At 37.4% G+C, this 12,039-nt stretch overlaps 1 protein-coding gene across 1 annotated transcript; it reads right to left on the minus strand.

The window, feature by feature from the left end:
• Positions 1-431: 431 nt before the first annotated feature.
• Positions 432-10,809, minus strand: LOC114525917. The gene is made up of 4 exons (XM_028547376.1): positions 10,522-10,809; positions 5,406-5,862; positions 2,994-3,154; positions 432-667 (listed from the first exon to the last, which is right to left on the minus strand). The coding sequence occupies exons 1-4, from the start codon at positions 10,532-10,534 to the stop codon at positions 432-434; spliced, it is 867 nt and encodes a 288-aa protein (XP_028403177.1). The 5' UTR covers positions 10,535-10,809.
• Positions 10,810-12,039: the final 1,230 nt, after the last annotated feature.

The raw sequence follows: 12,039 nt of genomic DNA on the forward strand, positions 1-12,039 counted from the left end.
GGAAACGATTGGAAATGGATGCTCTGTCGCAAACACTCGTACACGCTTTTATTTTCATTAGAACCAGTCTTCCAAGACTTCGTGATGCTCTCCAAAGCTGATAGAAACATTGTGACGTTCTCCGTAGGCGCTGCCAGGTCAGGCACAAGAAACGGAACGCTAAGCTGACATGTAGACATTCTATTGGCAAGATAACGTCGTAAAGAGTTATCGGAACAACGAAAAGTACCGATTAAGGCATCCATCGAATTCACAGCTACAATATCCTCGTCATCTACATCCTCATCGTCATCTGAATTATCGGAATTTTTAGTGTTATCTTCATTTGAGTTTAAAGATTTTAATTTAAGTTCACGCAAGTGTAATCTGCTATCATGAGTTTACTAAAAATATATTCAGGTATTTGTCTGAAGACGTTAATTGATCATCCATTAGGTATGGTTATCGATTTTTCGAGCATGTTTTAAAGAATATTTTCGATGAGGCCTCAGGTTACTATCAGTGGAGGATTGTGACAGTGTGTTGCTTGTGTTTGCATCCTGTGTGTTTGTGATCTCAGGTGCATGCGCAGTAGCTGCGGTGATTGTATTATTGGATTGACATGTTTGTTCTGGTTGATCCACTTGCGCTGTTGAACCCAGAAGATCCTCCTGGCCAGGAATATTTACTGAAGAAACAAAAATGGAATTTTAAACTTTGTTTCATCATCAGTAAGCAAATAACACGAGCCTCGTTTCCCAAGTCTTTAAAAAATATATTAAAGACGCATTATGGAATGTCTCAATGATATACTTAATTCTCGAAATATTTGGTAAACAAAGTTTAAAGATGACAAAATGATTAAATATTAACCTCCATAACTTTTTATCACAAGTATATCAGGCCACAAAACGTGAACTTCGAAGAGGTAAACTATCGCATCCGTTCGTTCCATGACCGGAACTATATATTTATAATATATTATAAAACTCTTACTTCCCCAGAATAGTTAAGTCCATGTATTTACATGGTATTTTACATTTCTGTAGTATTCAAAAGGGGAGGAATGTCAATTGAGATTTCCGGCCTGTTTTTCTCCCTTGTCGTCGCTTAGTTCTTTTTTGGGGGGGGGGGTTCTATCTGTACCTCATGCCTGTATTTCTCTTCATATCTATATTTATGTGACAAATTCTAATAGACAATAATAAACAATAAGATTTCATTATTTTGCTTTCGCATGGTCGTACATGCACAACCATTTTCCAAAAGTCGCATGTTTTAACAATTACGAATTTTTCAGCTGTCATTACCAGTCTCCTAAATCAGATATAAAAATGCTAGAGATCAAGTGAGAAGGAGCTCCTTGGGATAAATTCGCAATAAAAGAAAAAAATGCTCTATTATTCCTTCCAGCAGTTGGTAGGCAATTAAAGAGTTGCTTGCAAAACCGCTTTTGAATGACAAATTAATTAGGCATTTAGGAAATTTTGAAGCGCTATAGCTATAAAAAATTTACAGCTCATACACTTTGAATCACTGGTATGCCCAATTTCCAAATACTCTGTAGAAAGTGAGTGTTCAGGATCTCTCTGAACGTTTTTGTTTTTGTGTACTGCAAAATATTGAAATAACTCAAAACCAGGGGGCAAAATTGGAAACACAACCTGGGAAAAAAGTAGGGGGAGTTTTTGAATCAGGAAATAATCGTTCTGTAAGGTACACTTTACATCCACCGTTGAGGTTTAGGCAGATTATTGTCACGAAAAATGATACTTATAAATATAGGCGAATTGGCTGTATATGGAATCAAACGGGCAAGTAGGAAATGCATGATCAGTACTATATGACAGAATCTTCATTCTTTACTTCTATAGTTAGGTATTGGACACACTCATCAATTTTAACGAAGAAACTATTCCTGATGTTTCGATTAATGTTATGTGGTTATTGTGAATTGGTGATTGGTTATTGTGAATATTCAAAAGTTGTCCTCTATTAGACATTATTATCTACGTCAATTTATTGAAGACTATTACAAGAAGCACCACTCAACCTCCAAGCAGCTGGTATAGAAGTAAGGCTACCATCAGCCGCACACACCACCGAGTTGGCTTCTACTCTCGTTCCCCGAGAAAGACCCCTATGCTAAAGCCAAGACACATCAAAGCTTGCCTGAAATTTGCGCAATAGCATGTCGATGAAGCAGCTAGATTTGGGGAAAAAATCCTGTGGTCGCGGATGAGACGAAAATGGAGCTATTTGCATGGAGGGAACAGCTAGTGCATGGCATGTTTAGAAAAAGAACGGTACGGCGAAACCCGATGCCAACTATGAAACACGGCAGGGGGAGCATCATGCTCTGGGGATGTTTTTCATTTAGTGGTACAGGTAACCTTCATGTCATTGAAGGAAAAATGGATAGTATACAATGTACCATGAGATATCGCTTAAAAGCATGGCTCCTGTAACTACCAAAAAGCTTAGGTTATCAAGAGGTTGGATCAACGATCCAAAATACACAGCAGTGAAAACAAAGGAGTAGTTTTAAGGAAAAAGAGTCAGGGTTTTGGAGTGGCCGAATCAATCACCTGACCTTAATCCAATTGAACATATCTGGAAACATGTAAAAATTCAAGTTCATGCAAAAAACCCACAAATATGAAAGAACTTAAGAAAGAACTTATTTTTTCAACAGGAGTGGGAGAAAATTACGGGTGATTTTTGCAAGAAACGTATTTCAACCTACCCTAAACGTATGGCGGCGGTTATTGCATGCAAACAAAGAGCATATGTTACAAGATATTAAACTTTGTCTTTCAGAATCTGTCTAATACTTTTGAGTTTTCATTCTGAGGAAGAATTTCATTGTTTGTTTTGCAATTTCAGAAAAATAAAACAAAATGAAACAAAATAAAACAAAATTAAACAAAATTAAACAAAATGAAACAAAACGAAATGAAACTTTGACATCACCTCGCCTTTAGCAAAAAATTGTAAAATTTCTCGTACTCTACCTTTTCCATTGTCTCCATTTCTTGGAACCTCAAATTCACTAATTGAAGAATAATTCTCAGAATCGATATTCTCGGGTTTCCCAGAATTTTTTGCGTGCACACACTTTGCACATTCCCTTGGTTTCTTTCGTAGATTTTCATCTTCTGATTTCTCCATAGTACTAAAAATATAAATAACATTTATGTACTTCCCAAAAAATTTTATTTACTTTCCCAAGCAATAACACAACGGTCAAACGAAATATGGCCAACAAATTCATACTCAAAAACGAATGAAAAACAGCCAACAAACATATACTCAAAAACCCAGCGAGTACGAGCGCTGGCTGATGGCGTAGGCTAAGCAAACAACACGCGAGAATGACGAATCTCGTGCTTGTAGTCACTTCTAAAACTCCCTAATAACAAGGGGGTCTGTTAATGTTGTAGTCAGTACAAAAAAAACATAGAGATGTAAATATTTACCGATCATGTACACTGTATGATAAGTCTCACAAAATTAATGTTGCAAATCTGCAGTTAATAAGTTTAAGGTTAGGTCTATGCCAAAATGCAGAACTTATTTACCTAAACTGAGTAACCAGCGTTGCCCAAATAATTAGTTTTGAATTCCCACGGGAAAGAGACCAATGAGAATGTAGCCCGAAATGTTTGCTTATGACATAACGAAGACAATATGCCGCCGGTATATAAATTATTATTGCTATTATAAGAAAATGGAATGGGTTATAATTTGTGCGAGAAAATACATGTCAATCAGTAACTTAATGCGTCAGTCGTCACTAACTTAATGCATGAGTTGAATCAAAAATGCGAAGAGAAATTACATAATGCACAACGCTAGACGTCTCTGCAAAAGGCTGCAGCGTTCTTCGTAAAGGCACTTGCAAATTTAGGTGCGATGTTATGCGCGATTTTCGTCTTTTGGTAGATGTTAACGAGTGACTAGTTACGAATGGTCCGATTTTTTCGAAGAGCATTTATTCGAACATGTGTAACTAACTCACTCATTCACATCCGTGAAAAGAAGAAAATTGCACATAAAATCACAGCAAAAATCGCAAGTGGAAACCAGTCTTAAACCCTGGTCAAACGAGAATGTTAGTTGATGAGAGTTGAGAAGCGAGAGTTCACACGAGAGTTTTCCAAACTCTCGATGCGACGGTCAAACGAGAATGAGAGTTGATGAGAGTTGAGAACGAGAGTTGATTATTATTATTTAACTCTCATCAACTCTCATCAACTCTCATCAAAATTTGAACCAGTTCAAAGTCGATGAGAGTTGATGAGAGTGCACGAGAGTGTATGAGAGTTTATGTTTTCTAAAGAACGAAGCTATGCTATTGAAATAGAAATGTATCGTAAAGTTTGGCCACTGAAAATCATTCTTGCGAGGAGCTGGGACCCTACCCACTATAGTATTAAGAATCCAATATCAACTTGTTTTACATTCATACCGCTATCACATCGTTTATCTATAATAGTGTCTGAAATGTATATCTGTATCGTGAAAGAGGAATAGTGACAGTATTTCTTTACGACGAGGTCGTGACATAAAATACAGGCGCTCGCGTTGGAAAGCAAATTTTAAGTGTTATGCATATGGGCTGTAACATTGTTTACCAAAAAAGCCTATTTTTTATCTCTGTTGTAAACTGTTGAAATAACGAAAGTATAACTTCCGTTCGTATCGTAGATTTGGTGTTCCTAAACTCGCTATATTTCATCTTAACCTCGCTTTATGTCGCAAAGTACCCCAATGGACGACTTGCGCTTTAGACTAACTTTTGATGGAAGTAACTAGAGGAAAATAAATCACCCCAGCTAGAAAGATCTTACTTAAATTAGTAAAACTTCCAGTTTGGCTGCGAAATCTTTTAAAATACGGAAAATATAGCCATGCGAAGTTAGCAAATTTTGTATACTTTTGTATTACGGCCGGAAATGTGTAACTAAATTAGCCTTTCTCACGATGACGTTTTGGGGTACTTTCAATTTTCTGAAATGGGTTTAAAAATTATGTTTAAACATCAAAAGCAACTTTTTTAGAATAAACAGACCATTAGAAGAATAAATTCAGCCTTAAATTAAAGACAGTCGCCTTTACCAAGTCTTACGCTCACGGTTTTTGAAAAAAGTACCCCAAAAATGGCGGCATATTCGTCATCGTGAGAAAGGCTAATTAGTTACAAACTTCCGGTCGTAATACAAAAGTATACAAAAATCGACAACTTCGCATGGCTGTATTTCCCATATTTTACAAAATTTGGCTGTCAAACTTGGCAGTATAACTAATTTTAGTAAGCTCTTTCAGAAAATGTCATTTTTATTGCCAAGGTAAGAAATTAGTCTAAAGCGCAAGTCGTCCATTGTTTTTGGCATTTGAAGAGCTATTTGGAATTCTTATTTTACCTCGTGACAATCGCCGCTGCTCTTTCTTCTACTTCTTCAATGTTTCTTATTTCAACCACCAATTCTTCCGTTTCAATACCAATATCCAAGAACTCCTTTTCCAAGCGTTCTTTTATTCTACCCGATTTAAAATCGTTTAAAACTTCCAGGAATCTTTTGCCCGTGAAACATTGCAGTGCAACATGAAGCTTTCCTGGTAAGATGTCGCTGACTTCCTGGTCTTCTCTCTCCCCACCAAGGCCTTTATCAATAGCCCCCTTCATTGTCAGTTTAAGTTGACGTGATTTATACTGGTATATCGCATATATTCCGCTTAGTGTGACTACAGTTCCTGCTATCACGGTAGAAGTCACTTTGTCGGCGTGGATAATAAACTGGAAAACACCACTAATGCTACGGGAACATGTAGCACATACATGCTGTCCTTCGAATACTGCTGCCATGAGAATGCCTTTGCCTAGATTTAAAAATGAATAAATTATAAACACTGTTAAAACCTCTTTAAATTGCAAAAGGATTTCCCCATAAGACCTCTTTGCCAGCCCATCGTAAAGAATTCTACGTCAAAATGCTATATAGCCTAGGTGCATATCCAACGAACTCACGTACTCTACACGAGCAGACCTTTATAATTGTATATATTTTTTAAGGAAAGCTTCAAACTTCTGTTGGCAGCGCGTAAAATGTCTTACGTTATCACGAAATAAGAACAATGGCTATATTTCCTGTTTTATAGGCGCAGTAAGATTTAGGGGAAAAAACTATATGACTTGCAATAATGATTCTCTGTTATAACAGCCGACGTAAAAATGCAACATGTACACCTTTCCAATGCAAGGATGAACATCATCAACAATTGTTTGTAATAGGCATGCAGCTATATACTGTTTTAAAATCATTATTCGTGCAATTCATCTTATTTTCAGCTCTTCGATGAAACTTATATTGCATGTATAAGTAAATTCACAAATTCCCTGTTTAATTAAATATTGTGATATAAACACAACCAAAATGGAGCAAGTTCCCGTAGTATTGTTGGCATAGAATGAAAATTTGAGTAATTATCCTCATACGTTTGGAAACAGACTTTTTTTCATCGAATGTTTATCGGTAGTCTTGATGACAATTGTTCTACTAACACGCAATAATGTTCTGTATCGATAAAATACGAACGAAAATAGTTCTAGGGTGTTGAAAGAGGTAAAAAAATGACGGAATACCAAGCGTAATGGTAATATTTACCGTCAAGGATCTATGTCACTGCCTAGAATTTCGACATTGGCTAAAGCGCGTTTTCCACTAGGCAGGCGAATTTATTCGCGCGACGCAAAGCGATATCTGAAATCCCGTGATGTGATTCGTTTGGGAAAAAATTGCCGCAAGATAGTACAATGACTTCCTACTTTTTATCTGATCCGCGAATAAATTCTGGTGTAGTGGAAAACAGTCTTAAATGGCAGCAAAACATTGAGCATATTAGCAGCAAGCAATGTGGAGTGCTTTGGGAAGAAAACATAATTTGGAATATAGACAGCAAAAGTTGCAAAACATTGTGGAATATTAGCAAAAAAAGCTTATTTGTTTTGAAAATCTTAAAATGACGTCCAGCGCATTATGACACGTCAGTCAAATCAAGGTCACGTGTGGCGTTCGAGTAACTATCGTCACCAGACGACTTCTCGAAACGACTAAAAATAAATTTGACCTTTACATATCGCGGACTTGACAAACAAATGTTTTTACTTGGGCATCATTGCATGTCCAGCCGTATGTCGACAAACGGACCAGACATTCAATCCGAACTAAACGCGGTATTTTATTTGATGTAAGGCTAGTTTCCACTCAGGAAAATTCTCCTTTGGATCGGATAGGACAGGAAAGTTTCCTTTGTATAAACGCCACTTGAGAACTCACCGACAAAGAAAACTTTCCTGTCCATTCCGATCCAAAGGAGATTTTTCCTGAGTGGAAACTAGCCTTTAATCACATCAAAAGCACTCATCTTTATGCTCGTCTTCCCGTGTCAATTTCCCGCACGTGCATGTACGTACTAAATATATGCACTACTAACGAGTCTAGTGTTTTTGAATAGAAAATTTCCTTTACTAAAATAATGACTGCTAATATATCAGTATGGCAGGTATCGAAGTGGTGCCGCAGTTACGAAGTCGAAAGATGTGGTATGCAAACGCACGATAAAATCCCGTGGTAGCACATATTTTGAACTAATTAGCATCAATTGTGGTACAACAACTGCCTAAATTAGACAAAATACTTCTCGACGTTTCGACCTGAGGGCCTTCGTGATATTTTGAACTGCTAAGCCCTCGCGGTTGTGATTAGATGCAAATCGAAAGTTCCCTTTCGAAGGACTGGAACTTCACATTTTTCTGCGAAAGGACCCAATTATACTCTAGGCTGATTTGCGTAGTCGTATTATGTACACCCGGCTAAATAGATATGAGGAGAAAGGGTCGTACAGAGTCTATATACGATAATGTAGAAGCGGTTATCAAAATACTCACACACAATGCACCTCTCTTCGTCTAAATTCCTTTCACCATCTCATTTTAGACGCACAATTAAATAGTTACATCCAAGCTGTGGCCGTCCGCCGTTGATATTGATAAGATGGCCGTAGTTAAAACATTTTCCGAGGATTTTCGCGAAAATTTATTATCGTCTATAAATATGCGACGTCTATATTATTAGTACTGCTGTGCCGTCGATTCCTTTCGTTTAGTGAAACCCAAAACCGGTCTTGAAATTCGATACCGACACAAAAATCACACACGAGCCTGTTGTCAGTGGTCGGTAACTTTGATTTGATTGTTAAATTTTCATTTTTGGATACGTATGCCAATATAAAAAAAATCGTGAAAGAAACAGTGAAACACAAACAAAACTACAAAAGTGTTGCTCCCTAAATATATCATGCGATCTGATTAGGAGGACCAGTCCTTAATTCCTTGGGGAAAACCCGCGCGCGGGACATCACGAATGGGGCGCGCAGCAGTTTCCACGCACGCATCGCGCGACCGCTAAGGATGCCAAAGCGCCTGGATCCGAGGTTAGAATCGATCGAAGATAAACGATGGATCACGTTTACGAACTTCTTGAATATCTGTGTCACAATAACTCTACACCAATTATTCAATTCTAAAAATAATGGTAACCTTGCATACGCGTCCATCACAAATATATGTTAAAAGTTGGTCAGTTGATATAGCTTTCGATTAAAGAACTTGTATTTTTATTTACTCTTTGCCCTGCTGGAAACCGACGCCCCATTGGTAAATCGAGAAAACTTTCACTTTAAACAATTTAGGCATAGTCATAGGCATTCTCAAATTTCAAGACACTTTTGATTAAACACAACAACAATGGCGCCACGGAACCGAAAGTCAATATGTAAAAGTAGGTTCTTACGGCATTCAACGAATATCTGAAACATTCCTCTCCAACTTGCTAAAACTTGCTAAGCAGAATCGCTCGCGGCGCCACGCATTGGGAATTATTGCTTTGCGCTCAACGTTTTAATTCATCTCGTCCTGTTAGGGCTCCCCGCGGACGCGAAATACTTGAGGTCGGCGCGTCGCATTTTTTGCAACCAATCTACTTTCCGCTAAATCGAATCCTACGGTTGTTATAGACTTATAGCGATAAACATTCAAGAGTTGGCAGCTGATCGCATTGGCGGGCCCTTTGAGTACCCTCCGTTTGCCAATTTTCGCGTTTCGCTGTTAGGGGTGATTCCTAAGAAAACTCCGGGAGAATATACTTTAATTCAACATTCGTCTTCTCCCAGTGTTGACTCGGTTAACGACGGTATTGCCCAAGAGCACACCACTGTACACTACGCTATAAAGTGGACGATGCTATCGAAATGATCAAGCGGTTAGGGCGCGGGTGTTTTTTGGCTAAAACAGATATTAAGAGCGCATTTCGCATTATTCCCATCAGACCGGCCGATTACGTTCTGTACCAAATCCAGTTTGCAGCCTTCATTGATTCCTACTTACAGCCCGGCCTGGAAATTCTATAGTTTACTTTTCGTTTGCGGTATTGCCTCCTAATTTAGTGCATCTCCCCATATCGTCCTTGAATAATTTGCGAATTGCCTCATCGAAAGCCAGTCTGCATGTGTAAATATTTTTCATTTACACATTGTGACATACGTGAGTACATAAGTATATCAAGGTTTCTATTTCCTCTTAAGACATACCTAACTTAAGAATTAATATTAAAGCTCTTATGGCTACATATGGCTATAGCTACAACTTTAAAAACTCAACCTTAAAAATCCGCCTTGCACAATGTTAAAAATTCGGTCATCGCTCTCGAAGAGGACAAAAATTGTTGCTATTTCTTTAAATGTGATATATCAGTGTCCTAATTGACGGTGGCGTCGCCAGCATCGATAAGTGGTGTGCATATATTAATATTTTATGTTCACAGAGGGTAAAAACAATCAATTTGAAAAGAAATTAATAATGTGAAAAACGAATACATATGAATTTAGTATTTTCGCACAAGTGAATATAACAAATCCTACATTCTGAATGGTCAAATCGGACGTATTATTCTGTAAGAAACGCGAAATTTCAAAATGGCGGCTAGCCGTTTTGTGGACGTTTCTTACAAAGATATAAGCGAACAAATGCAGTTCTTGTGTCAATTCACTTCTGCAAAAATACGGAAACAATTATTCACCTTAGGCTCGGTGATTATCAGGGAATATTCACCTCGACTTCGGGGAATATTCTCGGATAATCACCTCGCCTTAATTCGGCGAATAATTGGTACATGTCCACCCTACTTATAATGCTGGTTTTCTCTCCGGTGAGGATTCAATATTCATGATATGCACACATAAGCATTCACATGCACTCCCGTATGGCATCAATGAATCCAGACAATATTGTCGGGAGAAACAAAACTTAAATATCTCTGCTGTATTTGGGCTAAAGACCCCGGATTACCACAAAACGATAGCGCTTGAAAAGATTATTTAAATAGGATATTCAAACCAGCAGATAGCTATAAGCTGCAATTGTATTATAAGTCAAAACAAGAGTCAAAATTATAGGTTGCTTTGTTAGCTCAAATTACTCACCCATAGCAGCCATATACTTTAGAGATTCCGGATTTTTTCGCTTTTCTTGTTCTGTTCTGTCTTCAAAATGTCTGAATTTTACATATTATCATTCTGTTATAATTCCGAGTAATGTTTACAGTAGGATGTGCAAAGATTCGAAGAAATAGCGTTTTATAAGTTCTAAGCGATAATCGTTGCTAAACGCGTGCTTATACTGCATGCTCGGAATGTTGTCATGCGGTTGGAAAATGTGATAAAACTCCATGATTACCTCCCCCTGGAGTAAATTTGACCTGACGTAAAATTGGAACAAGGAGTCAGTTTTTCGGCTTTTTTTTTCCGAAATATTATTGTCAGTGATGCGATAATTCATATCATCAATATATAAAAAATCGGCAAAAATCTTCTAAAGGCTCAATCTTGACGCTAAAGATATCAAAATAATCCTGAAAATGTGAACTAAATCACTGTAACCCGTTTTCGTTTGCGTTTTGGTTAGTATTTTATAGATTAGGCCGGTTTGATGTGTAATATTGAATAGTGGTGCACTTGTTTTTATCACTATACAGGATATATAGCAACGCCTCTCATGTAAAGAGTACATAACAATGAAATACAAGTATATAGACAAGTATAGACATAATGAGAGTCACTCGAGTGATGACAGGACTACTTGAATTATCCGGGTGATTATGCATAAAAATTTGAAATGGGAAGAAATTTAAAACATTTTTAATTCAAATGCGAGAACGGTCTTTAATAGCGTTTTATAAGTTCTTCACACGTAAAAATATCGTATCTTGTAGCAAGTCTGTTCACAAACGCCCTAGGGAAGTAATTGAACAGCAGAGCGATATTAGCTATATAAAAAGAGTCATTCCAGTGATGACAGGACCACTTGTAATTATCAGTGGTAATTATACATTCAAATTTGAAATAGGAAGAAATTTAAAAAAATTTTCAAATGCGAAAATTGACTCCTTAATTAATGACTTGAAGCAAAACTTAAATATCTCTGCAAGTATTTGGGCTAAAGACCCCGGAATACCACAAAACGATAGCGCTGGAAAAATTATTTAAATAGAATATTCAAACCAGTAGATAGTTATAAGCTGCATTTGTATTATAAGTCGAAACAAGAGTCAAAATAATAGCTTGCTTTGGGATGTGCAAAAGAATTGCGGAGAAATAGCGTTTTACAAGTTCTACACGCGTAAAAATATCATATCTTGTAACAAGTCTGTTCACAAACTTGCAACAAGATTTGTTCGCACTGTTTGTCCCAAGCTGTTGACGAAATGGGACAAATGACTTTTTAACATGTTGTAGCAAACTTGTTGAATTAAAAGACTTGCTACACGGCTCTTCCAACAAGTCTTGTACAAACATCACGGCACGTGCTTACTGCATGTCGGAATCGGTTGTCATGCGGTTGGGAAATGTGACAAAATTCCATGCATGATGCCCTTCCACTAAGGTACATTTGACCCTAAAAATCGATTCCTGACATAAAATTGGACCAAGGGTTCAGTCTCA

This window comes from Dendronephthya gigantea, unplaced genomic scaffold (assembly GCF_004324835.1).
Source record: "Dendronephthya gigantea isolate DGI-Jeju-01 unplaced genomic scaffold, DenGig_1.0 000036F, whole genome shotgun sequence".
Classification (NCBI taxonomy): Eukaryota; Metazoa; Cnidaria; class Anthozoa; order Malacalcyonacea; family Nephtheidae; genus Dendronephthya; species Dendronephthya gigantea.

Excerpts from the sequence above, each read along its gene's own strand:
- LOC114525917 (XM_028547376.1), bottom strand. Across the intron at positions 3,155-5,405 it reads GCAGCGGCGATTGTCACGAG|TACTATGGAGAAATCAGAAG; the intron begins GTAAAATAAGAA and ends TTATATTTTTAG. Across the intron at positions 668-2,993 it reads AAATGGAGACAATGGAAAAG|TAAATATTCCTGGCCAGGAG; the intron begins GTAGAGTACGAG and ends TTGTTTCTTCAG.